Source organism: Bombina bombina, chromosome 8 (genome assembly GCF_027579735.1).
Source record: "Bombina bombina isolate aBomBom1 chromosome 8, aBomBom1.pri, whole genome shotgun sequence".
Taxonomy (NCBI): Eukaryota; Metazoa; Chordata; class Amphibia; order Anura; family Bombinatoridae; genus Bombina; species Bombina bombina.
In genome coordinates this window covers 101,562,515-101,590,390 of record NC_069506.1, presented here as the reverse complement: position 1 = coordinate 101,590,390, position 27,876 = coordinate 101,562,515, and the positions used below count along the sequence as shown (strand labels likewise).

The following is a 27,876-nucleotide window of genomic DNA, read 5'->3' as shown; positions in this document are numbered from 1 at the left end:
AAGCCGTCAGTTGGAGGGAAACCAGATTCGGATGTTCGAATGGACCTTGAACAAGAAGGTCCTGTCTCAAAGGTAGCTTCCATGGTGGAGCCGATGACATATTCACCAGGTCTGCATACCAAGTCCTGCGTGGCCACGCAGGAGCTATCAAGATCACCGAAGCCCTCTCCTGATTGATCCTGGCTACCAGCCTGGGAATGAGAGGAAACGGTGGGAATACATAAGCTAGGTTGAAGGTCCAAGGTGCTACTAGTGCATCTACTAGAGTCGCCTTGGGATCCCTGGATCTGGACCCGTAGCAAGGAACCTTGAAGTTCTGACGAGACGCCATCAGATCCATGTCTGGAATGCCCCATAATTGAGTTATTTGGGCAAAGATTTCCGGATGGAGTTCCCACTCCCCCGGATGAAATGTCTGATGACTCAGAAAATCCGCTTCCCAATTTTCCACTCCTGGGATGTGGATTGCAGACAAGTGGCAGGAGTGATCCTCCGCCCATTGAATTATTTTGGTCACTTCTTCCATCGCCAGGGAACTCCTTGTTCCCCCCTGATGATTGATATATGCAACAGTCGTCATGTTGTCTGATTGAAACCTTAAGAATTTGGCCTTTGCTAGTTGAGGCCAAGCTTTGAGAGCATTGAATATTGCTCTCAGTTCCAGAATGTTTATCGGGAGAAGAGATTCTTCCCGAGACCATAGACCCTGAGCTTTCAGGGGTTCCCAGACCGCACCCCAGCCCACCAGGCTGGCGTCGGTCGTGACAATGACCCACTCTGGTCTGCGGAAGCTCATTCCCTGTGACAGATTGTCCAGGGTCAGCCACCAACGGAGTGAATCTCTGGTCTTTTGATCTACTTGAATCGTCGGAGACAAGTCTGTATAATCCCCATTCCACTGTCTGAGCATGCACATTTGTAATGGTCTTAGATGAATTGGTGCAAAAGGAACTATGTCCATTGCTGCAACCATCAATCCTATTACTTCCATGCACTGCGCTATGGAAGGACGAAGAACAGAATGAGGTACTTGACAAGAGCTTAGAATTTTTGATTTTCTGACCTCTGTCAGAAAAATCCTCATTTCTAAGGAATCTATTATTGTTCCCAAGAAGGGAACTCTTGTTGACGGGGACAGAGAACTTTTTTCTTTGTTCACTTTCCATCCGTGAGATCTGAGAAAGGCTAGGACGATGTCCGTATGAGCCTTTGCTTTTGACAGAGACGACGCTCGAATCAGGATGTCGTCCAAGTAAGGTACTACTGCAATGCCCCTTGGTCTTAGAACCGCTAGAAGGGACCCTAGTACCTTTGTGAAAATCCTTGGAGCAGTGGCTAATCCGAATGGAAGTGCCACAAACTGGTAATGCTTGTCCAGAAAAACGAACCTTAGGAACTGATGATGTTCCTTGTGGATAGGAATATGTAGGTACGCATCCTTTAAATCCACGGTAGTCATAAATTGATTTTCCTGGATAGTAGGTAGGATCGTTCGAATAGTTTCCATTTTGAACGATGGAACCTTGAGAAATTTGTTTAGGATCTTGAGATCCAAAATTGGTCTGAATGTTCCCTCTTTTTTGGGAACTATGAACAGGTTGGAATAAAAACCCATCCCTTGTTCTCTTATTGGAACTGGATGAATCACTCCCATCTTTAACAGGTCTTCTACACAATGTAAGAATGCCTGTCTTTTTATTTGGTTTGAAGATAATTGAGACCTGTGGAACCTTCCCGTTGGGGGTAGTTCCTTGAATTCCAGGAGATAACCTTGAGAAACTATTTCTAGCACCCAAGGATCCTGAACATCTTTTGCCCAAGCCTGAGCAAAGAGAGAAAGTCTGCCCCCCACCAGATCCGGTCCCGGATCGGGGGCCATCCCTTCATGCTGTTTTGGTAGCAGTGGTAGGCTTCTTGGCCTGCTTACCCTTGTTCCAGCCTTGCATTGTTCTCCAGGCTGGTTTGGGTTGTGAAGAATTACCCTCTTGCTTAGAGGATGTAGAATTAGAGGCTGGTCCGTTTCTGCGAAAGGGACGAAAATTAGGCTTATTTTTAGCCTTAAAAGACCTATCCTGTGGGAGGGCGTGGCCCTTTCCCCCAGTGATGTCTGAAATAATCTCTTTCAAATCAGGTCCAAATAATGTTTTACCCTTGAAAGGGATGTTAAGCAATTTTGTCTTGGAAGACACATCCGCTGACCAAGACTTTAGCCAAAGCGCTCTGCGCGCCACGATAGCAAACCCTGAATTTTTCGCCGCTAATCTAGCTAATTGCAAAGCGGCATCTAAAATAAAAGAGTTAGCCAATTTAAGTGCTTGAACTCTGTCCATAACCTCCTCATACGAAGATTCTTTATTGAGCGACTTTTCTAGTTCCTCGAACCAGAAACACGCTGCCGTAGTGACAGGAACAATGCATGAAATTGGTTGTAGAAGGTAACCTTGCTGAACAAAAATCTTTTTAAGCAAACCCTCTAATTTTTTATCCATAGGATCTTTGAAAGCACAACTATCTTCGATAGGAATAGTAGTGCGTTTGTTTAGAGTAGAAACCGCCCCCTCGACCTTGGGGACTGTCTGCCATAAGTCCTTTCTGGGGTCGACTATAGGAAATAATTTCTTAAATATAGGGGGGGGGGGCAAAAGGTATGCCGGGCCTTTCCCACTCTTTATTTACTATGTCCGCCACCCGCTTGGGTATAGGAAAAGCGTCGGGGGGCACCGGAACCTCTAGGAATTTGTCCATCTTACATAATTTCTCTGGAATGACCAAATTGTCACAATCATCCAGAGTAGATAATACCTCCTTAAGCAGTGCGCGGAGATGTTCTAATTTAAATTTAAATGTCACAACATCAGGTTCAGCTTGTTGAGAAATTTTTCCTGAATCTGAAATTTCTCCCTCAGACAAAACCTCCCTCATGGCCCCTTCAGATTGGTGTGAGGGTATGTCAGAACAGTTATCATCAGCGTCCTCTTGCTCTTCAGTGTTTAAAACAGAGCAATCGCGCTTTCTCTGATAAGTAGGCATTTTGGATAAAATGTTTGCTATAGAGTTATCCATTACAGCCGTTAATTGTTGCATGGTAATAAGAATTGGCGCACTAGATGTACTAGGGGCCTCTTGTGTGGGCAAAACTGGTGTAGACACAGAAGGGGATGATGTAGTATCATGTTTACTCCCCTCATTTGAGGAATCATCTTGGGCAATATCATTATCTGTGGCATTGCTGTCCCTACTTTGTTTGGACACTATGGCACAATTATCACATAAATTTAAATGGGGAGACACCTTGGCTTTCATACATATAGAACATAGCTTATCTGATGGTACAGACATGTTAAACAGGCTTAAACTTGTCAACAAAGCACAAAAAACGTTTTAAAATAAAACCGTTACTGTCACTTTAAATTTCAAACTGAAAACACTTTATTACTGAATATGTGAAAAAGTATGAAGGAATTGTTCAAAATTCACCAAAATTTCACCACAGTGTCTTAAAGCCTTAAAAGTATTGCACACCAAATTTCAGAGCTTTAACCCTTAAATTAACGGAACCGGAGCCGTTTTTACATTTAACCCCTATACAGTCCCAGCTATATGCTTTGCTGAGACCCAACCAAGCCCAGAGGGGAATACGATACCAAATGATGCCTTCTATAAGCTTTTTCAGTGATTCTTAGCTCCTCACACATGCATCTGCATGCCTTGCTCTCCAAAAACAACTGCGCATTAGTGGCGCGAAAATGAGGCTCTGTCTATAACTAGAAAAGGCCCCCATCTGAAAAAGGTGTCCAACACAGTGCCTGCCGTTTTTCTAAACAATCCCCAAGATTATAATAACCATTAATAGTTAGAATCTGCAAAATATGCCTAGCAAAGCAATCGTTTTAGCCCAGAAAAATGTCTACCAGTTTTTTAAGCCCTTATGAAGCCCTTTATTCTTTTATTTAACTAAGAAAATGGCTTACCGGTCCCCATAAGGAGAAATGACAGCCTTCCAGCATTACATAGTCTTGTTAGAAATATGGCCAGTCATACCTTAAGCAGAAAAGTCTGCCAACTGTTTCCCCCAACTGAAGTTACTTCATCTCAACAGTCCTGTGTGGAAACAGCAATCGATTTTAGTAACTTCTGCTAAAATCATCTTCCTCTTACAAACAGAAATCTTCATCTTTTTTCTGTTTCAGAGTAAATAGTACATACCAGCACTATTTTAAAATAACAAACACTTGATTGAAGAATAAAAACTACATTTAAACACCAAAAAACTCTTAACCATCTCCGTGGAGATGTTGCCTGTGCAACGGCAAAGAGAATGACTGGGGTGGGCGGAGCCTAGGAGGGATCATGTGACCAGCTTTGCTGGGACTCTTTGCCATTTCCTGTTGGGGAAGAGAATATCCCACAAGTAAGGATGACGCCGTGGACCGGACACACCTATGTTGGAGAAATTTGCTTTGTTCTCTTGGTATTCTTTGTTGAAATCTAAACCTAGGTAGGCTCATATGCTAATTTCTAAGCCCTTGAAGGCTGACACTTATTTCAGTGCATTTTGACAGTTTTTCACAGCTAGACATCGCTAGTTCATGTGTGCCATATAGATAACATTGTGCTCACTTCCATGGAGTTACCTTGGAGTCAGCACTGATTGGCTAAAATACAAGTCTGTCAAAAGAACTACCCATTTGTCTCCTATAAATGCTACCTGTGTTTATAGTAATGCTGAATCTATTGGTGCACTAAAAATAACTGGTAATAATAATAGTCTTCTAAAACAAAGGATACCAAGATAACAAAGTAAATAGAAGTGAAAAAAAAAGTGTTGTAAAATTACATGCTCTGTCTGACTCATACAAATTTACTTTTGGCTTTGCTATCATTTTTACTTTTGTCCTACAAATAAAACTGTATTGTAAAATACCCTCATTTTGATGCAACAAATAAAATATTACTTTAATATCCCTTTAAGTGCCTTGTCCAATCCTTTACTGACAAAAATATCTCACCCTATTTTTTCCACTAATTGTCAAATCATCTTTGCTTCTCCATTAATCTTTGGGCATGAATTAACCTTAAAGCAGTGTATTTCAGATTTGGTTAGAATAATGTTTGTGGTATATTTATGTTTTCAAGAACTTTTGCCTAGTGTGTGAATTGCTGTTAATAATGTGGTACACACATCTATTCATCAGATCTTCCAACATATGTCCCAGTTTGCAGGATTTCCCTTAGCCACCCCCACAAACCACACAGACAACCCCCCCCCCCCCCGCCACAGTCCCAGCTAAAAAACTTTGATTGGCACCCTCAACCACCTGAATCCCAGATACCCAGCCATAAACGTTGTGAGGTATGCACTCATGAATGCTTGAATTACCAACATACATATGGGTATTGCCAAAATTACTTTTAAAGAAATCTGAACTGTATTTGCATTTCAAAAACCTGTTATGTCCTCTCAAATGCTTGGGTGTTATAGCCTCTGAATTTGGCTGTTTGATTTGGCTTTCTTCTTCTTTAAAAAAAAAAAGAAAAGGCAAAGCAAAGTGGTCAATCAGAAGGCTGCAACACAGGTATGTTTACATTATTTTCAAAATCTCAAAAGCAAAAAGAAAATTTGCTGCTTTATATTCACAAGGGAGCAATTGAAGTGAGACATTAATGTTAATGTATTACTTGTATGTTGCATATATCAGCATTCAACTGTACTGATTTTGTCATGTGTCTGCTCACACGTTTAAATGATTTGACCTATAAAACCTAAGCCAGTTCTACAGCTATCGCTGCTCGTCCTCTCTCAATTATAAGCTGTCTATAGTTCCACTTTAAACCTTAAAATTATAACCGTGCGCAAATTGTTTTTCGACAATACCAAATAAATACATTTTTATACATATACTGTGTGTATATATGTGTGTATATATATATATATATATATATATATATATATACACACACACTAGTCCTAAAGCCCGTTCACACGGACAATTTTTTGCAGTACAGCGGTCCCACCCCTTGCGGTCCCTCCCCCTCTCTTTTGTGCTCTCTCCCCCACTCTTTTGTGCTCTATCCCCCTCTCTTTTGCGCTCTCTCCCCCTCTCTTTTGCGCTCTCTCTCGCTCCACCTCTCTTTTGCTCTCTCTCTCTCCCCCTCTCTTTTGCTCTCTCTCTCCCCCTCTCTTTTGCTCTCTCTCTCCCCCCTCTATTTTGCTCTCTCTCCCCCCTCTATTTTGCTCTCTCTCCCCCCTCTCTTTTGTTCTCTCTCTCCCCCTCTCTTTTGCTCTGTCTCTCTTTTTTTGCTCTCTCTCCCCCCTCTCTTTTGCTCTGTCTCTCTCCCCCCTCTATTTTGCTCTGTCTCTCTCCCCTCTCTTTTGCTCTCTCTCCCCTCTCTTTATCTCTTTCCTATCTCTTTTTGTCTCTCCCCCTATCTTTCTATTTCTCTCCCCTCTCTGTCGCGCCGACTGTGCCCGGCCATGCCCCCGCCATTCCCGACCACGCCCCCGACCATAGCGGTCCTGCCCGGCCATGTCCACGCCCCCGCCCTGTCACGCCCACTTTCACCACAAACAGCATGGATTGTCAGGTAAGGACAGGTGTGTTTGTCCTTGTGCTGTCTCTATTGCGCATGACAGCTTCGGACAAACACACTTGGCCTTTAATATAATAGTATATATATATATTTTTTTACATGAATAAACTTTAGGGACATAAAAAATACAAAGAGAAAAATACTCTTATTTCTACATTGAAAATGAATCATTTCAGGATAAATTTTGCCAGCAGCATTTCAGTATTTTCTGTAAACATGGTTTGGAGCCCATAAAACTCTACTGAAGTCCCACAGTGTTGTCTGTTTCCTTATAAAATATTAACAGTAGTTCCTAGCATATTGTAGGAGTACCACTACTTTTTGACCATTGAGAGCAAGTCAGTGGGTAAATACCCAGAGACCATCTTGAACAAATAAAAGAGCCAGTAGTAGACTTTTAAGCGATAGTAAGAGCAGCAAGCTCACAGTAGCCCATTACTGCTACTGAGCCTACCTAAGTATGATTTTCGGCAAAGGATAAGAGAATAAAGCAAATTAGATAACAGAAGTAAATAGAAAAAGAAATAAAACTGTAGGCTGTATATGCACCATGAAAGTTTAATTTTGACTTTAATGTCCCTTTAAAAAGATTACATTTCTGGAAGTTTGCTTAAAGGGATAGCAAGTCAAAATTAAACTTGCATAAGTCAGATAGAGCATGTCATTTTAAGACACTTTTATATTCACTTTTATTTATAAATGTGCATTGTTCTCTTAGTATCTCTTGTTAAAAAATGAATACGCACATATCATACACTAGTGGGAGCTGTTGCTAATTGGTGCCTGCACACATTTGTCTCTTGTGATTGGCTAACTAGATGTATTCAGATAGCTGTCAGTAGTGCAATGCTGTCCCTTCAGCAATGGATAACAAGAGAATGAAGAAAATTTGATAATAGAATTAAATTGGAAAGTTGTTTAAAATTGTATGTTCTATCTGAATCATAAAAGAAAAATTTGGGGTTTACTATCCCTTTAAATATTTATTTAGTAAGTTGTCTAAAGAGAAATACATTTAAAACCAGAACCATTCTAAATACTTGAGAAATAGAGATTTTGAAATCCCTGTTTTCATACAATATTGTTACATTGATAGTCGTTTTACAAACTCATTCTAGTAATCAGCAGTTTTGAGATTGCAAAGTCTAAAAATTGCTGTTGGTTTATATAATTTGAAAGGAGCCAGTAATCTTCAAAAGGTTAGGAATTTTTTGTATTAAACTTCTTTTTAGAATGAAAAGGAACACAGGAATGTACTGTGCAGTGAAACCATACATAGATTAATTTAACAAGCGATTAGATAAATTGTTACCCAGCAAGCAGTTTTGTATTCAAACATTGTTGCCATTTTTTGTTTTAATATATATCTTGTGCGGTTATGGAGTTAGATAAACTGCATCATGATTAAAAATATTGAATAAAATATATATATATACACATCTATTTTAACCGAAATAATTATTTAGTGTGTCATTAACTGTAATTTGAAGCATAGTACTTCATTACTTTATTATTTTTGTTTAAAGTGACAGTAAATACCTTTAGATTTTTGTTTATATAATGTGTAGTTATGTGTATTTAAACAAATTTGCAATATAGTTTCATTTTTTTATTTTCTCCTTTTTCATGCAATTTGACTGCTACACATCATTTCCTAATTGGCCTTAGCATGTAACATCTAAGTGTAACAATGCACTTATACTAACATAATCACAATGTCTAACCTTGCCAGTTACAGACTCAAGCCTGGATTGCCTCCTTAATATGAGGCAAGGATGTGGATGGAGTATGGCTTTTGAAAAAATATTGTAGCAAAATGTTTATATTTAGCCAATATTTTATTCCATAGCAAGACAACAAAATGTCTTGTAACTACAATATATATATATAATGTCCTTTTAAAAAGATATGGAAATCTAAATGAAACTTTCCGAGTGTACAATTTAAAAAAAAATCCAATTTACCTCTCCCTTTTGGTATCCTTTATTTCATTTGCAAAATAGTTTCATTTTTTTAATTTGCTCCTTTTTTATGCAATTTGACTGCAGATTTTTCAATGCTAACACTGCTACACATCTTTCCCTAATTGCCAAGAGAAAGAGATATAATTGTGTACTCTCCATCCGAATCATTAGATTTTAATTTTGACTTCCCTGCCTCCTTAATGCTGAAGCTCATGGAGAGCGTTTTCCTGCAGCGAGGATGGATGTGATCTTACTTTGATTTTGTGGTCTCTTGTGAGTGGTAGGCAGGTGGGCAGGATTGTAAATACTGCACAGTGAATGAAAAAAGATATACAATTAGCAACAGCTGCCATAAAGGGAGTGATCTAATTTCCCAGTGTGTCTGTATGTGTGTACTTATGTCTGTCTGTGTGTGCATTTGTGTGCATGTGTTTGTATGTGTGTGTCTGTGTATGTCTGTGTACCTGTGTTGGTGTCTGTAGTTTTCTAGTGAAATGCTTGTGCAATGCCGCCCCCTGCTCACCGGCGGACAATCGGCGGCTAGCAGGGGGTGTCAATCATCCCGACCTAAAAGGTGGCGGACAAGTTAAGGGACAGCAGCCTTATGACTGCTGCTTCTTAACTTACGTTTCTGGCGAGCTGGAAATGATGGGTGTAGAAAACAGCATCCACTGTTTGTTGAATCTACCCCAAAGTGTGTGGTGTGTCTATGTATGTGTGTACATGCACGCATGTGTGTATGTCTGTGTGTGTATGTCTGTGTGTGTGTGTATTTGTATGTCTGTGTGTATCTGTGTATGTATGCGTGTATGTCTGTGTGTGTGTGTATGTGTCTGTGTGTTTGTATGTGCAACCGCGTATGTGTGTATGCGAGTGTGTGTATGCATGCGCATATGTGTGTATGTCTGTGTGTGTGTCTGTGTGTGTATGTGTATGCATGCGCATGTGTGTATGTCTGTGTGTGTGTCTGTGTGTGTATGCATGCGCATATGTGTGTGTGTCTGTCTGTGTGTGTATGTGTGTATGTGTGCGCGTTTGTCTGTGTATGTATGTACATGCGCATATGTCTGTGTGTGTGCATGTGTATGTGTCTGTGTGTATGTATGTGCAACCGCGTATGTGTGTATGCGAGTGTGTGTATGTGTATGCATGTGCGTATGTGTGTATGTGTTTGGATGCATACGCGTATGTATGTGTGCATGTCTGTGTGTGCATGTGTCTGTCTGTATGTCTGTGTGTGTGTGTATGCGTGCGCATATGTGTGTATGTCTGTGTGTATGTATGTGCATGCGCGTATGTGTGTATGTGAGTGTATGTGTGTGTATGTGCATATGTGTTTAAGACTGTGTGTGGACATTGGTTTATATATTCCATTTACTTAGTTTCTCAATAAAAATGAAGACAGCACTGTTATCAGTTGATCCTCTCTTGGTCCCTAAATTTACCTCCAAATATGTGCAGCTTTCTCACATGAGATGCAGTTACAAATCTAACCTACTCACTTATCATATCCTGCCTTTACTACTGCAATGTCATCATCATCTAACCTGCAGGCTGAGCCCAGTGCAATCTCATGAATTTTTCTGTCAAAATCCTACCCACCGCTCCTCATCTGCTGCACCTGTCATTCCCTTCACTGCCTTACCAATGTCAAGAAAATAATTACAAATTGTGACTTTCACCTATAAAGCCCTCAGTGACACCACACCTTATTTCTGTCCTTATCTCTAAATCTTGCCCCACCCATCCCTTTATTCGTTCTCTGACATATTTGTTTCCATTTTTATACCTCACATACCAGTTTACAGGACTTTTCCCAGACTGCACTGGTTCTGTGGAATTCCTTGACTTGCTCTGTGAGACTAATAATGTTACAGTTTCAAAGGTTAACATAATACACAACACACACCCACTACACTACACATTACACACACACACACATCTAACACTTTGGGGCTTGCTTAGGAGTCTGAAAATCAGCACAATGTTATTAAAAATAAGCACAACTATACATTGTTACAAAAACACTCACTATATAAATGGATCATCTACAAAACATTTATGCAAAGAAAAATCTAGTGTACAATGTCCCTTTAAACTATTACTGCTAAAAACGACAGCTCTATTACTGTGCACTACAATTGTAAGAAATTGCAATGATGACTGTATTAAAATTATTTGTGATACATGATTAAAAAAAGGAAAAAAAAAGAAAACACATCTGTCTCTTTTTATTATCCATGATAATCTTTAAACTATGTTCTGTTTTGGGCTGTTATTTGTCAATAAAAAAAATCAATGCAAAAGCACTTAGTTTGAATTTCAAATGAGTAGTATGTTTATTTCTAACAAATTTTAGTTATATGTTTCCTTTAGCTACATCATGTGACAGCCACCAGCCAATCGCAAAATGCATTGCATATACCTATATCAGTGATGGTTAACCTTGGCACCCCAGATGTTTTGAAACTACAGTTACCAAGATGCTTAGGCACTCTGTAGACTAGTTGAGCATCATGGGAAATGTAGTTCTGAAACATCAGGGGTGCCAAGTTAAGCCATCACTGACCTATATTCTCTGATTTCTTGCACATGCTCAGTCAGTAGGAGCGGGTGCTTTAGAAACTGTGCAAATAAAAAGGTTGTGCACAATTTGGATAATGGAAGTGAACTGGAAAGTTGTTTAAAATTGTGTGCTTTGTGTGAATCATGAAAGTTTAATTTTGACTTAAGTGTTCCTTTAACTTTTATTTCAAATAAAACATAAAAAGTAAAGCACAATTAATGTGTGTAGCATCAAAAAAGCGTTCGTGCTTTGGTAAGCCCGTAACCATTTGTTGTGACAATTTGTATATGTTTTGATGCTTGTCAATGATATGTATGTGGATAAACATTCCCTTTAATGATCATTATTTGATACTTGTTTTTGCAGATTTCTCATTTGCTCTGTTGGAAGTTCATGTTGAACAAACAACTGTAATTGCTGTTGAAGGACAAAGCATTGTTTTACCCGTATGGTATTCCACTAACTCTCTCAAGTCACCATATATCACCTGGAGCATTGAAAGAGCATCTAAAAAAGAAGTTCAGGTCAGTTACAATTACAGAAACAATCCATTTGATCTGTTAGACTTTCTGTACATAAATGGGAGAAAAAAGTGAGACAATATCATTATATTCAGTTATTATTTATTGTCATTGCCAGAGAGCATAGGACAAATGTTCCACACCCACACTGTGTAGATGTCAGTGTGCTAGCTCTTTGTGTCTGCTGTAGTTTTATCTGTGCATCTGTTACATATGGGTGTTTGCTATGAATGTGCCAGTGTCCCTTGTGTATTTATTTGTGCCTGCTGTGAATACAACTGTAGGGTTGCCAAGTGTTGACTATTCTACTAGCAGGCTGCCCACTAAAATCTTCACAGAAATACTGGACACTTAAATGTCCAGTTTTTTTCTAAAGTCCCTGAGTGTGAGCTCAATGTAAAAATGTAAAAAAAACAAACATATGCCTCAATGCTTTACAAATATGTAAAACAAAGAAGTGAGGGGCAGTCAGAGGGGTCAAATCACTTCTGTTTATGTATGTCACTGGCAGCCAAAAAGGTAACATTATTGGTATGCAACTTACTGGCAGCCAAGGGGTAAAATCATTACTCAGTTGTAAAGAATATATATGGTGAAATCAAAAGGTAGAGCTTTTGGAGGGCAATGTGTGACCCCCCTACCATTGTGCCAACTCACTCACAGGTCGTCCAGTATTTTGTGGAGATAGCTGGCAACCCTGCTAGTTCACCTTGTTCCCTCACCTTAAAGGGACACTAAACCCAGATTTTTTTTCTTTAATGATTCAGTTAGAAAATGTAATTTTACGCAACTTTCTAATTTACTCCTATTATCAATTTTTCTTTGTTCTATTGCTATCTTTATTTAAAAAACAGGAATGTAAAGCTTAAGAGCCGGCCCATTTTTGGTTGAGAACATGGGTTATGCTTGTTTATTGGTTTTCTAAATGTAGCCACCAATAAGCAAGCACTATCCAGGGTGCTGAACCTTAAATGGGCTGGCTTCTAAGCTTTAAATTCCTGCTTTTTAAACAAAGATAGCAAGAGAATTAAGAAAAATTGATAGTAGGAGTAAATTAGAAAGTTGCTTAAAATGGCATGCTCTATCTGAATCATTAAAGGGACATAATACTTATATGCTAAATCACTTGAAACTGATGCAGTATAACTGTAAAAAGCTGACAGGAAAATATCACCTGAGCATCTCTATGTAAAAAAGGAAGATATTTTACCTCACAATCTCCTCAGCTCAGCAGAGTAAGTTCTGTGTAAAAAGTTATACTTCACCTGCTCCCAGCTGCAGGTAAAAAAATAATAATGAAGAAATGAACAGCAGCCAATCAACATCAGCAGTGCTGAGGTCATGAACTCTTACTGTGATCTCATGAGATTTGACTTAACTCTCATGAGATTTCATTGTAAACTTCCTTTACCTGATTGGTGAAATAATATGAGAGTGCACGAGGCTCATCCCTTCAGCTGTCCTAGGACAGAAACACTAATATACTGCTTAGAAATCCTTTAGAATGGGATGTGGCTACTGAGGAACTTTTGAGGTAAAATATCTTTCTTTTTTACATAGAGATGTTCAGGTAATATTTTCTAGTCAGCTTTTTACAGCTATGCTGCATCACTTTCAAGTGTTTAAACATTTGGGTATTATCGCCCTTTAAATAATTTTTTGGGGTTTAGTATCCCTTTAACTATATCCCCTCATCATGCATACTCACAAGGGGAGGTAAGAGAGTGCAGATGCCCCACTTAAAATGTAAATTATCATATACAATTATATATAGGCATTAGTCTATATTAAATATATTATTGTTGGAACATATTTTTATTTTTTCCACACACCCCTGGAAAATGTGCTTCAGCACTAGGCAGCCCCACTCTGTGAGTTTGTGTGGTCTACCACTTTGTGGTTGGGTTATTGCTGCTATTAAATTCTTCTAGATCACAATAATAGCACTACAACTGGCTGGGACAGATCTAGCAGGACAGAAAAACTGGCTTGCGGCAACAGTGGCATCCTATAACAGTGCCGTGTTTAAAGTCACTAAGTTCTTCAGTATGACCCATTATAATGTCAGTGTTTGTCTATGGAGATTTCATGGTTATGTGCTGGATTTTATGCAGCTGTTAGCAATGGGTGTGGCTTAAACACCCGAAATCAACAATCAGTAAGGGCATCCACATACTTTTGGGCATCCACATACTTTTGGCCATAAAGTGTATGTGTGTGCATATATGTGTATATATAGATAGATATATAGATAGATATACACTCTTTTCAAATCTGATGACTGCAACACGTTCCAAAAAAGTGGGGACAGGGGCAATTTAGGACTAATAGCGTGACACATTCAAATGAGAAGGTGATGTAAAACAGGTGAGGTAATCGTGTAATCATAGTATATAAGAAACCTTCAAAAAAGGCCTAGTCCTTCAAGAGCAAGGATGGGTCAACTAATAATCCAACACTTTGAGAACAACATTCTCCAAAGACAAATGAGTAGGATTTTGGGCATTTCACCTACTACAGTGCACAATATAATTAAAAGATTGGAGGAATCTGATCAAATCTTGGTGCGTAGAGGCCAAGGCCAAAAACCACTTGTGAATACTCATGCTCTCCGATCCCTCAGATGTCACTGTCTCAAAAACCATCATGAGTCTGTGTAATGGATATCCTGAAAGGGGCTCCAGAATACTTTGGTAAACCTTTGTCAGTCAACACCATACTATGCATAGCAGAAGCCATACATCAACACTGTCCAGAAGCGCCAATGACTTCTATGGGCTCGGTCTCATCTGAAATGGACATGAGCACAGTGGAATCTTGTTTTGTGGTCCGACGAGTCAACATTTCAAATAGTTTTTGGAAAAAAACAGTCGTATTCTCCAGGCCAAAGAGGAAAAGGACCATCCAAGCTGTTATCAGTGTCAGGTCCAAAAGCCAGAGTCTGTCATGGTTTGGAGGTGTGTCAGTGTTCATGGCATGGGTAACTTGCACATCTGTGAGGGCACCATTGATGAAGAAAGATATGTATACATTTTGGAGCAACATATGCTGCCATCCAGACATCGTCTTCTCCAGGGATGTCCCTGCATTTTCCAGCAGTACAACGCCAAATCACATTCTGCCCGGATTACAAACACATGGTTGCGTAAGCAGAGAGTGCGGGTGCTAGCATGGCCTGCCTACAGTCCTGAACTTTTTCTGATTGAGAATGTGTGGCGCATTATGAAGTGCAAAATAAGGCAACGAAGGCCCTGTACAGTTGCGCAGCTGAAGACATGCAAAATGGATGAATGGGGGGAAATTCTACTTGCTAAACTTAACCAACTGGTTTCTTCAGTGCCTAAATGCTTAATAAGTGTTATTAAAAGAAAAGGTGACTGTCCCAACTTTTTTGGAGTGTGTTGCAGTCATCAGATTTGAAATGAGTGTATGTTTTAAAAAATACATTAAATTCATAAAGCAAAACATCAAATGATGTGTTAATAATGTGTTTTCAATATAGTACAGGGTGAATTGAATTTTGAAATGACTTTTTTTTTCTCCATAGTGTCCCAAATTTTTCGGAATTGTGGTTGTATATATATATATATATATATATATATATATATATATATACACACACACAGTTTATCCCTGATCCTGTATCAGCCAGTGAACATTAGCAAATCGCTTCAGCGATTCCCCCTCCTGCCGCTCGTCACTTCATACGTCAGCAATAACAAATACGGCACCCTCCAATCATGGCTTCCCCCCAGGGGTATCATTGCCTGAGACAACGCTGTGATTGGAGGAAGCCGGAATCGTCATTTTTGACATATGAAGAGGCTTGCAACGGGCGGGGGAAGCACTGGAGCGGCTTTCAAGATAAAAATGTAAGTATTTTAACCTCTTAGCGACGCATTCCAGCCTCTTTCAAGGTATTGCCGTGATGCCTCGATATTGAGTCATCACTGCAATACCTTTTTAGGCACACCGATGCAGAGAGGGCCACTCTGTGGCCCTCTCTGCATTGGCCAGCGATGGTGCCAATCATTGCTGGGTGGGAGCAGCTGTAGGGAGGCGGGTGGGTGGCTCATCCCTGGCGAACTTCCTTCCTTCCTTCAATGCCGGGAGCGCGCGCAGGAGGTGAGGAGTAGGTGCGCGTGCACACGCACCCGCGATCTAACCATATTAAAAAAAACTGTGGTGGAATAGAGTACTGGGAGAGGATGGTGGGTGGCAGAGAAGGGGGATACTTTATAAAAGTGATCTGGGAGGGGGTAGGGTATGGAGGGGGCAGCTACACTACAGAAAAAGTGAGGGATTTAAAAAAAAAAAAAGTAAGATTTATTTCAAAGTGGGTATCGATAGACAGCTGCCAGTACCCAAAATGGTGGAGAATAGTTAGTGGGGGGAGGGTTAGAGAGCTCTTTAGGGGGGAACAGGGAGGTTGGGGGATAAGGGGGGATCCTACACAGCAGAATTTGATTTACTTAATTTTTTAAAAAAATAAAAAAAAACCTTTCATTTTAGTACTGGCAGACTTTCTGCCAGTACTTAAGATGGCGGGATAATTGTGGGCTGGGAGAGGGATGAGAGCTTTTTGAGAGGGATCAGGGGGTGGGATGTGTCAGGTGGGAGGCTGATCTCTACACTAAAGCTAAAATTAACCCTTCAAGCTCCGTACAAGCTACCTAATTAACCCCATCACTGCTGGGCATAATACAAGTGTGGTGCGCAGCGGCATTTAACAGCCTTGTAATTACTAAAAAGCAATGCCAAAGCCATATGTCAGGTATAATATACATAAAGGGAGAATAGTAATTAATCCTATCAGAACCCCATAAGTGTCAGAAACACAATTATGTACCAAAAATCTGACACTAAAGTGTATGGGTGAGATAACCCAACAATATTAATATACATACACTATATAATGGGGGGTGCTCACTATCCTAGTAATAGAGAGAGTAACAAGAAAAGAGAAAAACGGATAGTTATAGAGCACTCAGAATAACATATAGTTGTCCTTTATAGTAGATAGAGGGCAGTTGAGGACGAGTAAACAATAAAACTTAACATTTAATGGTTAAAGTAAAAGATAGATACATACTATCCATAATAGTGTTTATAAAACTTAGATTAAAATACAGAGCTGGAATACCCAGGTAATAACCATACCTATGTGCTGTAGTATATGCGAATGATACAGTGAGGGGTCAGGAATCAGTATATGCTATGAGTATAGGGACAGTGGAGAAATCTCAGGCAGAAGTGCACCCAAAACTGCTCGCGGATTGCTCAGAGAAAACTATCTGAAAAAGAGGATTGACCTCAAACAATTTATACTATTCTAAGTGCAATATTGGAGCGGTGAAGGCCTGCCTGAGTCTCAAACTACTGTCAACTATATAGTTTATAACACAAAATTAAATGCAATATTCCCAATAAGTATACTGAAAACAGACACACATAGGGTAAGGTAGCAAAGCTCAAAACAAGCGCCTGATGCGCATTTCGTCAAACAAGGGCTTTCTCAAAGGCTAACCCGTCTTGTGAGAGTCTCACTACTAAATAGCGATAATGGACAGGATGTCCTTCTTATAACATAGGAGAAGAACTTTAGCTATGGGGGTCTTTTTCATGATATCACCAGATATGATTATGCACATAACAATACACTAATAGAGGACTTCCTCATTAGAAAACTAATTGTTCCACTTTAGTTAATACAGATTTATGCCACGTATCTTTAGAGGCCTCACTATTATCACCAATAATGCCCAAATATCGCTATCATATTGGATTGCATTGATTGATCTCATATTCCTGGTTATTATGAAATATATATGTACTATAATTGTGTATTCCCTAATATATGGGGACTATAAATAACTGATCCACAGATTAGGTGATACCCTTGAAACACATTTTTAGATCATGCGCTCATCATATATATATTCTTTCCTTGTGTCAACATAAGCTTAAGTTAATGTCATCTCTGTTAAAATATGTCTTATCTGACCCATGACTTTCCTCTAAAGATAAATGACTATGTGTGTCATCATTATACCAATTCTGAATTGTAACATACTTAGAGTATAGTTAGTATGACCCTATTTAATAGCCTGAGTTTCTTCATATATTAATATTATGTACCTTATATGATGTGCAAAAACTACTTTTGTATTGTAATCCTTTGCAGGCACTCTATAAGTTATTGTACACACAAGGGTTATACATCTATTATTATTATTATTATTATCATTTATTTGTATAGCGCTGCCAAATTCCGTAGCACTGGGTACAGTGATAGGGGTATACAATGACAAAGATTTGTGATAAAATACAAAACGAAAAACAAATCTAGTACAGGAGGAAGAGGGCCCTGCTCCGGAGAACTCACAGTCTATAGGTTTAGGGTGCAGACACATAAGGTTGGGGTAGCTTGTTACATCGGTTGTATTTGCAGCAGAGAGTCAGGCAGTTCATGTACATGTATTAGTTTGGTTCGTATGCGGGATGGAGGAGAGATGGTACGCCTCTCTGAATAGGTGGGTTTTCAAGGATCGTCTGAGGCTATACAAGGTTGGAGACAGTCTAATGGAGCGAGGTAGAGAGTTCCAGAGGACAGGAGCAGCACGTGCAAAGTCTTGGAGGCGGGAGTGGGACGTAGAGATAACAGGAGTGTAGAGACATAGGTCAGAGGTTGATCGAAGAGGACGGGATGGGGAATATTTCACAATGAGAGAGGAAATATAGTTGGGAGTTAGACAGTTGAGTGCTTTGTAGGTTAGGGCTAATACTTTAAATTGTATTCTGGAGTGTATGGGGAGCCAGTGTAGAGACTGGTAGAGCGGAGCAGCTGATGTAGATCGTCGACTTAGGTGAATGAGTCTAGCAGAAGCATTCATAATAGATTGGAGGGAGGAGAGCCAGTGTTTTGGAAGGCCATTTAGGAGTAGATTGCAATAATCAATGCGTGACAAAATGAGGGAATGAATAAGTATTTTTGTAGTTTTTTGAGTAAGGAAGGGACGAATTCTTGAAATGTTGCGTAGGTGTGAATGGCAGGATTTGGTAAGCGCTTGTATATGTGGGTTGAATGTGAGTTCTGAGTCTAGTGTGACCCCAAGGCAGCGGACCTGGGGTGAGGTGTTGAGAATAGAGTCTCCAACCATCAGAGAAATGTCAGGTGTTGGATGTCTCGAAGAAGGGGGGGATAAGAAGCAGCTCAGTTTTGGACAGATTCAGTTGGAGTTAGTGTGAAGACATCCAATAGAAAATTGCAGAGAGGCAGTCAGAAATCTGTTTGAGTAAAGAGGGAGAGATATCAGGAGAGGAAAGATAGATTTGGGTATCATCAGCATATAGGTGGTACTGGAATCCAAAGGAGGCTATAAGTTTTCCAAGGCAGGATGTATAAAGAGAGAAAAGCAAGGGGCCCAAGACAGAGCCTTGCGGTACTCCAACTGAGAGAGGCATAGGATCACAAGATATGTTGTTAATGGAAACTGAAAACGAGCGGTTTGAAAGATATGATGCAAACCAGGAGAGAGCTGTGTCTCGGATGCCAAATGAATGTAGTATTTTTAGGAGGAGAGGATGGTCAACTGTGTCAAAAGCTGCGGACAGGTCAAGAAGAATTAGTAAGGAGTAATGGCCTTTTGCTTTAGCTGATAACAGGTCATTTGTTACTTTAGCAAGATCGGTTTCTGTTGAGTGTTTAGGGTGGAAACCAGATTGTAGTGGATCAAGTAAGGAGTTAGTTGTGAGAAACTGAGTTAGCCCATTATAGACTAGTCGTTCCAATAATTATGAAGCAAAGGGAAGTATTGAGACCGGTCGATAGTTATTGGTATGATTAACGCATGCTTGAATGTATCAGGAAATGTGCCAGCAGTGAGAGATTGGCTAAAGAGATGAGTTAGGGTAGGGGTTAGTGAAGCAGAGAGAGAGGGAATAAGTAGTGAAGGAATAGGGTCAAGTGGGCAGGTTGTGAGATGAGCCAAGGATAGAAGTGCAGAGACTTCTTCCTCTGTTACAGGAGGGAAGTAGCATAGATTTTTGTTAATAGAAGGGGTGGGTAGGATCGCTGGGTTTGTGGGGTGCAGATCTCTTTTCTAATGATGTCAATTTTATTTTTGAAGTGATCAGCAATAATTTGAGCAGTGAGGTTGGTAGTGGGCGGGGGGCAGGCGAACGTAGAAGGGAGTTAAAGGTTGAGAACAGTTTTCTGGGGTTGGATGCGTGAGATGACACAAGGGAGGAGAAATAGACTTGTTTGGCCAGGCTGAGCGCAGAGTTGTAGGACTTAAGGGTGAATCTATAATGTTGGAAATCAGCACAGGTGCGTAATTTCCTCCACTGCCGTTCAGCAGCCCGTGAGCATCGCTGAAGGTATCTGGTCTGTTTAGTGTGCCACGGTTGCCGTCGAGTGATTGATGTACGACGAAGAGTGGAGGGTGCAATTTTGTCAAGTGCTGATTGATCAAAATATCATGATCAAATATAATCTCTCTTGTTTCCATTGTAGTTAGCACTTTTCCTACTTTTCCTACAGACTTTACATATATCATAGATATATTGCAGTGAATACCCCTCTTCTATTTCCTATAATAAGGATATCGGTAAAATTGCAGCTTGTGTTTATATTTCCGTGTATTATCTCCTCAGTTGATCTATGGGCAATATATACGAATTACGTGATAGTAAGCTGTCCTGTCACAACATCACTTGTCATATTAATATCGTTATTCTAACATGTTTACTAGGTCCATCATTACACACTCCCCTCTATTGGTGATGCAGAGTCACGTGACACATGCCTATCAAATGATAGGAGGACATTTTCATTGGATCCCCTTGAGGGTGTGTAAGTTTACTCACTCATGATTGGTCCATTATCGCTATTCAGTAGTGAGGCTCTCACAAGACAGGTTAGCCTTTGAGAAAGCCCTTGTTTGGCAAAATGCGCATCAGGCACTTGTTTTGAGCTTTGCTACCTTACCCTATGTCTGTCTGTTTTCAGTATACTTATTGGGAATATTGCATTTAATTTTGTGTTATAAACTATATAGTTGACAGTAGTGTGAGACTCAGACAGGCCTTCACCGCTCCAGTATTGCACTTAGAATAGTATAAATTGTTTGAAGTCAATCCTCTTTTTCAGATAGTTTCCTCCGTGCAATCCGCGAGCAGTTTTAGGTGCACTCATGTCTGAGATTTCTCCACTGTCCCTATACTCATAGCATATACTGATTCCTGACCCCTCACTGTATCATTCGCATATACTACAGTACATAGGTATGGTTATTACCTGGGTATGCCAGCTCTGTATTTTAATCTAAATTTTTTAAACACTATTATGGATAGTATGTATCTATCTTTTACTTTAACCATTAAATGTTAAGTTTTATTGTTTACTCGTCCTCAACTGCCCTCTACAATATAGGACAACTATAAGTTATTCTGAGTGCTCTATAACTATCCATTTTTCTCTTTTCTTGTTACTCAAAGCCATATGTCTGCTATTGCTGAACAAAGGAGATCCCAGAGAAGCATTTACAACCATTTTTGCCATAATGACACAAGCTGTTTGTAAATAATTTCAGTGAGAAACCCAAAGTTAGTGAAAAAGTTAACGATTTTTTCTATTTGATCGCATTTGGCGGTAAAATGCTGGCATGAAATATATCAAAATGGGCCTAGATCAATACTTTGGGTTGTCTACTACACTACCCTAAAGCTAAAATTATCCCTACAAGCTACCTAATTAACCCCTTCACTGCTGTGCCCAATACAAATTTAGTGCACAGCGGCATTTAGCAGCCTTCTAATTACCACAAAGTAATGCCACATTCAGAAATATCTGCTATTTCTGAACAAAGGGGATCCCAGAGAAGCATTTACAACCATTTGTGCCATAATTGCACAAGCTGTTTGTAAATAATTTCAGTGAGAAACCTAAAGTTTGTAAAAAAGTTTGTGAAAAAGTGAACGATTTTTGTTATTTGATTGCATTTGGCGGTGAAATGGTGGCATGAAACATACCAAAATGGGCCTAGATTAATACTTTGGGTTGTCTACAAAAAAAAATATATACATGTCAAGGGATATTCAGGAACTCCTAACAGATATCAGTGTTACAATGTAACTATAGCTAATTTTGAGGGAAAAAAATGGTTTGGAAATAGCAAAGCGCTACTTGTATTTATTGACCTATAACTTGCAAAAAAAGCAAAGAACATGTAAACATTGGGTATTTCTAAACTGAGGACAAAATTTAGAAACTATTTAGCATGGGTGTTTTTTGGTGGTTGTAGATGTGTAACAGATTTGGGGGGTCAAAGTTAGAAAAAGTGTGTTTTTTTCCATTTTTCATCATATTTTCTAATTTTGTTTATGGTAAGTTATAAGATATGATGAAAATAATGGTATCTTTAGAAAGTACATTTAATGGCAAGAAAAACGGTATATAATATGTGTGGGTACAATAAATGAGTAAGAAGAAAATTACAGCTAAACACAAACTTAAGGGGTTAACAAAACAAGTAAATTTTAAAGTTTGATGAATGAAAGTGCCCCTGTTTTTAATAGTTTTTTTTAAAAAAACTGGGCACTGATTCATCAAACTTGACACTCACTTTAATATATTTTCAAGCAATAAAATATTTTAAATGTTTCCCTTTCAAATGCATAAAACAACATTTTTGAGTAAGTAAAAATATAGATAAAGGGGAATCAGTTGATGTGATATACTTAGATTTTGCAAAGGCATTTGATACAGTGCCACATGAGAGATTAATGCACAAAATTAAGGGACTGGGAATAGCTGAAAATGTTAGCTCATGGATAAATAACTGGATAAAAGATAGGGAGCAACGAGTAGCAGTAAATGGATCATACTCAGATTGGACAAAGGTAATCAGTGGCGTCCCCCAGGGATCAGTACTGGGCCCTGTTCTTTTTAATATTTTTATAAATGACTTGGAGCAAGGATTAAATAGCGACATCTCTATTTTTGCAGATGATACTAAGTTAAGTAAGGTCATTAGGCCAGAGCAGGATGAACTCTCTTTGCAAAGGGATTTGCTAAAATTAGAACTATGGGCAAGTGAATGGAAAATGAGATTTAATACGGAAAAATGTAAGGTTCTACATTTTGGAAGTAAAAATAAGCAGGCTATGTATTTTTTAAATGGGACAAGACTTAGCCAAACACAGGAGGAAAGGGATTTGGGAGTAGTAATAGATAACAAGCTAAAGATGAGTGCACAATGCAGGGCAGCGGCTTCAAAGGCTAATAAGATACTAGCATGTATTAAAAGAGGCATTGATTCAAGGGAGGAAAGCATAATTCTGTCATTATATAAAGCCCTGGTAAGACCTCACCTTGAGTTTGGAGTGCAGTTCTGGGGACCGATTGCTAAAAAAGATATTGCAGAACTAGAAAAAGTTCAGAGAAGGGCCACAAAGCTAATAAGGGGATTGGAGAAATTATCCTATGAGGAGAGGCTAGCCAAACTGGGTCTGTTCTCTTTAGAAAAAAGGCGCTTGAGAGGTGACATGATTACTTTATATAAATATATTCAAGGCCCATATACAGAGATGGCAGAAGCTCTTTTTATTCCAAGAAAATTGGTTCTGACAAGAGGTCATAATTTAAGGTTGGAGGAAAGGAGATTTAATCTCCTGCAACGGAAACGTTTTTTCACTGTAAGAGCAATAAAATTGTGGAACTCATTACCAAAGGAGGTAGTGAATGCCAATACCATAGATACATTTAAAAATAGTCTGGATAAATTTCTGTATATAAACAAAATTCATGGATATGATTGCTAGTATTAAATGGGTCACATTTTAATGGGGTTATTTAAGCTTAACTGGAGCTTTTTGTAAGTATTTTAGATTTGTATAGGTTGAACTCGATGGACTTCAGTCTTTTTTCAACCTTATCTACTATGTTACTATGTTACTATGTTATGAGTATAATCTTTGAAGCTTTTATGCTATAGCAAGGCCTACAGCAAAGTCAGGTTTTTAGTATTCTTCATAGGTTAATTTTAATTATAAATTAACAGGACACGATATTTTATCTGCTGAGTTTTTGAACAATCCTTTTTTTGGTTTTAGTTTATTTTTCTTTCATGCTCTCATGACATTCTATCATAAACCATATGTTCTTTTGCTAAATATGGCCTAGATTACGAGTTTTGCGGTAGCTGAAAAAGCAGCATTAACAGGTGCTAACGCTGCTTTTTTACTACCGCTGGTATTACGAGTCTTGCAGGTTTAGGGTCACCGCACACTTTTTTGGCCTTACCGCAAAACGACTTACGTAAACTTCGTAAACACGTTTTTCTATGGGACTTTTATAGCGATGGTATTACGAGTCTGTCCTGGGAGGCCAAAAAGTGAGCGGTACACCCTAAAACTTCAAGATCAATACCGTAAACTGAAAGTCAGTAGTTATGAGTTTTATGGTACAACGCGGTAGCATAAAACTCATAACTAAAGTGCTAAAAAGTACACTAAACACCCATAAACTACCTATTAACCCCTAAACCGAGGCCCTCCCGCATCGCAAACAATAAAATATTTTTTTTTAACCCCTAATCTGCCGCTCCGGACACCGCCGCCACCTACATTATATTTTTGAACCCCTAATCTGCTGCCCCAACATCGCCGACACCTACATTATATTTATTAACCCCTAATCTGCCACCCCAATGTCGCCGCAACCTACCTACACTTATTAACCCCTAATCTGCCGCCCCCAACGTCGCCGCCACTATAATAAACATATTAACCCCTAAACCGCCGCACTCCCGCATCACAAACACTAGTTTAAAATTATTAACCCCTAATCTGCCGTCCCTAACATCGCTGCCACCTACATTTATTAACCCCTAATCTGCCGCCTCCTACGTTGCAGCCACTATATTAAAGTTATTAACCCCTAAACCTAAGTCTAACCCTAACACCCCCTAACAAATATAATTTAAATAAATCTAACTAAATATTCCTATCATTAACTAAATAATTCCTTTTTAAAACTAAATACTTACCTATAAAATAAACCCTAAGATAGCTACAATATAACTAATAGTTACATTGTATCTAGCTTGGGGTTTATTTTTATTTTACAGGCAAGTTTGTATTTATTTTAACTAGGTAGACTAGTTATTAAATAGTTATTAACTATTTAATAACTACATAGCTAAAATAAATACAAAAGTACCTGTAAAAAAATTCCTAACCTAAGTTACACTAACACCTAACACTGCACTATAATTAAATAAATTAACTAAATTAAATAAATTAAAATAAATTAAAATAAATTAGCTAAAGTACAAAAAAAACCAGCACTAAATTACAGAAAATAATAAACACATTACAGATAGTTAAAATAATTACACCTAATCTAATAGCCCTATTAAAATAAAAAAAGCCCCCCCAAAATAAAAAACCCTAGCCTAAACTAAACTACCAATAGCCCTTAAAAGGGCCTTTTGCGGGTCATTGTCCCAAAGTAATCAGCTCTTTTACCTGTAAAAGAAAATACAAACAACCCCCCAACAGTAAAACCCACCATCCACACAACCAACCCCCCAAAATGCCTGAAAAGGGCATTTGGATGGGCATTGCCCTTAAAAGGGCAGTTAGCTCTTTTGCAGCCCAAACCCTAACCTAAAAATAAAACCCACCCAATACACCCTTAAAAAACCTAACACTAACCCCCTGAAGATCGACTTACCGGGAGACGTCTTCATCCAAGCCGGGCGAAGTGGTCCTCCAGACGGGCAGAAGTCTTCATCCAAGCCGGGCAAAGTGGTCCTCAAGACGGGCAGAAGTCTTCATCCAAGCCGTGCAGAAGTGGTCCTCCAGACGGGCAGAAGTCTTCATCCATCCGGCGCGGAGCGGGTCCATCTTCAAGACATCCGACGCGGAGCATCCTCTTCTGGTGACGACTAAAGCTGAATGAAGGTACCTTTAAGTGATGTCATCCAAGATGGCGTCCCTTAGATTCCGATTGACTGATAGAATTCTATCAGCCAATCGGAATTAAGGTAGAAAAAATCCTATTGGCTAATGCAATCAGTCAATAGGATTGAGCTTGAATTCTATTGGCTGTTCCAATCAGCCAATAGAATGCAAGCTCAATCCTATTGGCTGGAGGACCACTTCTGCCCGTCTGGAGGACCACTTCGCCCGGCTTTGATGAAGACGTCTCCCGGTAAGTTGACCTTCAGGCGGTTAGTGTTAGGTTTTTTTAAGGGTGTATTGGGTGGGTTTTATTTTTAGGTTAGGGCTGCAAAAGAGCTAACTGCCCTTTTAAAGGCAAAGCCCATCCAAATGCCCTTTTCAGGGAAATGAGGAGCTTAGGTTTTTTTAGATAGTATTTTATTTGGGGGGGTTGGTTGTGTGGGTGGTGGGTTTTACTGTTGGGGGGTTGTTTGTATTTTTTTTTTACAGGTAAAAGAGCTTATTACTTTGGGGCAATGCCCCTCAAAAGGCCATTATTTTATTTAATTATTTTCTGTAATTTAGTGTTTTGTTTTTTTTGTACTTTAGCTAATTTAATTTATTAAATAGTATTTAATTTAGGTAATTTATTTAATTATAGTGTAGTGTTAGGTGTTAGTGTAACTTAGGTTAGTTTTTTTACAGGTACTTTTGTATTTATTTAGCTAGGTAGATATTAAATAGTTAATAACTATTTAATAACTATTCTACCTAGTTAAAATAAATACAAACTTGCCTGTAAAATAAAAATAAACCCTAAGCTAGATACAATGCAACTATTAGTTATATTGTAGCTAGCTTAGGGTTTATTTTATAGGTAAGTATTTAGTTTTAAATAGGAATTATTTAGTTAATGATAGGAATATTTAGTTAGATTTATTTAAATTATATTTGTTAGGGGGTGTTAGGGTTAGACTTAGGTTTAGGGGTTAATAACTTTAATATAGTGGCGGCAACGTTGGGGGCAGCAGATTAGGGGTTAATAAATGTAGGTAGGTGGCAGCGATGTCAGGGACGGCAGATTAGGGGTTAATAATATTTAACTAATGTTTGTGAAGCAGGTGTGCGGCGGTTTAGGGGTTAATATGTTTATTGTTGGGGCGGCAGATTAGGGGTTAATAAATGTAGGTCGGTTGCGGCGACATTGGGGGCGGCAGATTAGGGGGTTAATATATATAATGTAGGTGGCGGCGGTGTCCGGAGCAGCAGATTAGGGGGATAATCATTATAATGTAGGTGTCGGCAATGTCGGGGGCGGCAGATTAGGGGTTAATAAGTGTAAGATTAGGGGTGTTTAGACTTGGGGTTCATGTTAGGGTGTTAGGTGTAAAAATAAAATGTCTTTCCCCATAGGAATCAATGGGGCTGCCTTACTGAGTTATACGCTGTTTTTTTGCAGGTGTTAGACTTTATTTCAGCCTTCTCTCCCCGTTGATTCCTATGGGGAAATCGTGCACGAGCACGTTACACCAGCTCACCGCTGACTTAAGCAGCGCTGGTATTGAAGTGAGATTTGGAGCTAAATTTTGCTCTACGCTCACTTTTTGTCTTTTAACGCTGGGTTTCTGAAAACTCGTAATACCATCGCTGCAGGAAAGTGAGCGGTGAGAATAAACTGCAAGTTAATACCTCACCCCTGTTACCGCAAAAATTCCTAATCTAGGAGTATATTTTTTAAAAAGCCACAGACATAGAGGCTATTTCTTCTCTAGTGCCTATGCTAATGTCAGACTCCCATTTAGTTTGCACGGTTTCTGTCAGCTTGTCAGGTCTCATAAACCTTTCTAACATTTGTTGCAGGCATTAGCAAATTTTTTGTATTTAAATTGCTATTACAGCAAAGTGCACTTTCCTTTACACAAATGGAAAAAATCTGCAGCGCAAGTCAAACATGAAACTACATGGGAGAGTTACTTAGCACTAAAGATGAGAGAATAGAAATTACACAGTAAGTTTAAAGTATTTGTTTTAAACCAAAGAAAACAGATGCTTTAAAAAGAGTATTTATTGGAGCTGCCACCTTTCTAGGACAAAAATTCTGTCCTTACTAATTAGCACCAAATAGCATAAATAATTACATAGAAGTTGTCACAAATGTATTTTAAAGAGGGGCTTCTTCTTTAAAACAAGTGGTCCTGGGGTCTCTAGGCATTTTTGATGACCTACAAGTGCCTATAGACCCCCTCAGTAAAAAAGTGTATTTCAAACTTTTTTAAAAATATGTGAC

The 27,876-nt window shown here is 39.0% G+C and overlaps 1 protein-coding gene across 1 annotated transcript in view; it reads left to right on the top strand.

Moving 5' to 3' along the window:
* ESAM (endothelial cell adhesion molecule) overlaps positions 1-27,876 on the top strand; it is a 304,262-nt gene that overhangs the window by 193,996 nt on the left and 82,390 nt on the right. Inside the window, exon 2 of the mRNA XM_053690483.1 lies at positions 11,488-11,645. Within this exon, the coding sequence (XP_053546458.1) occupies positions 11,488-11,645 (158 nt within the window). The remainder of the gene's footprint in view (positions 1-11,487; positions 11,646-27,876) is intronic.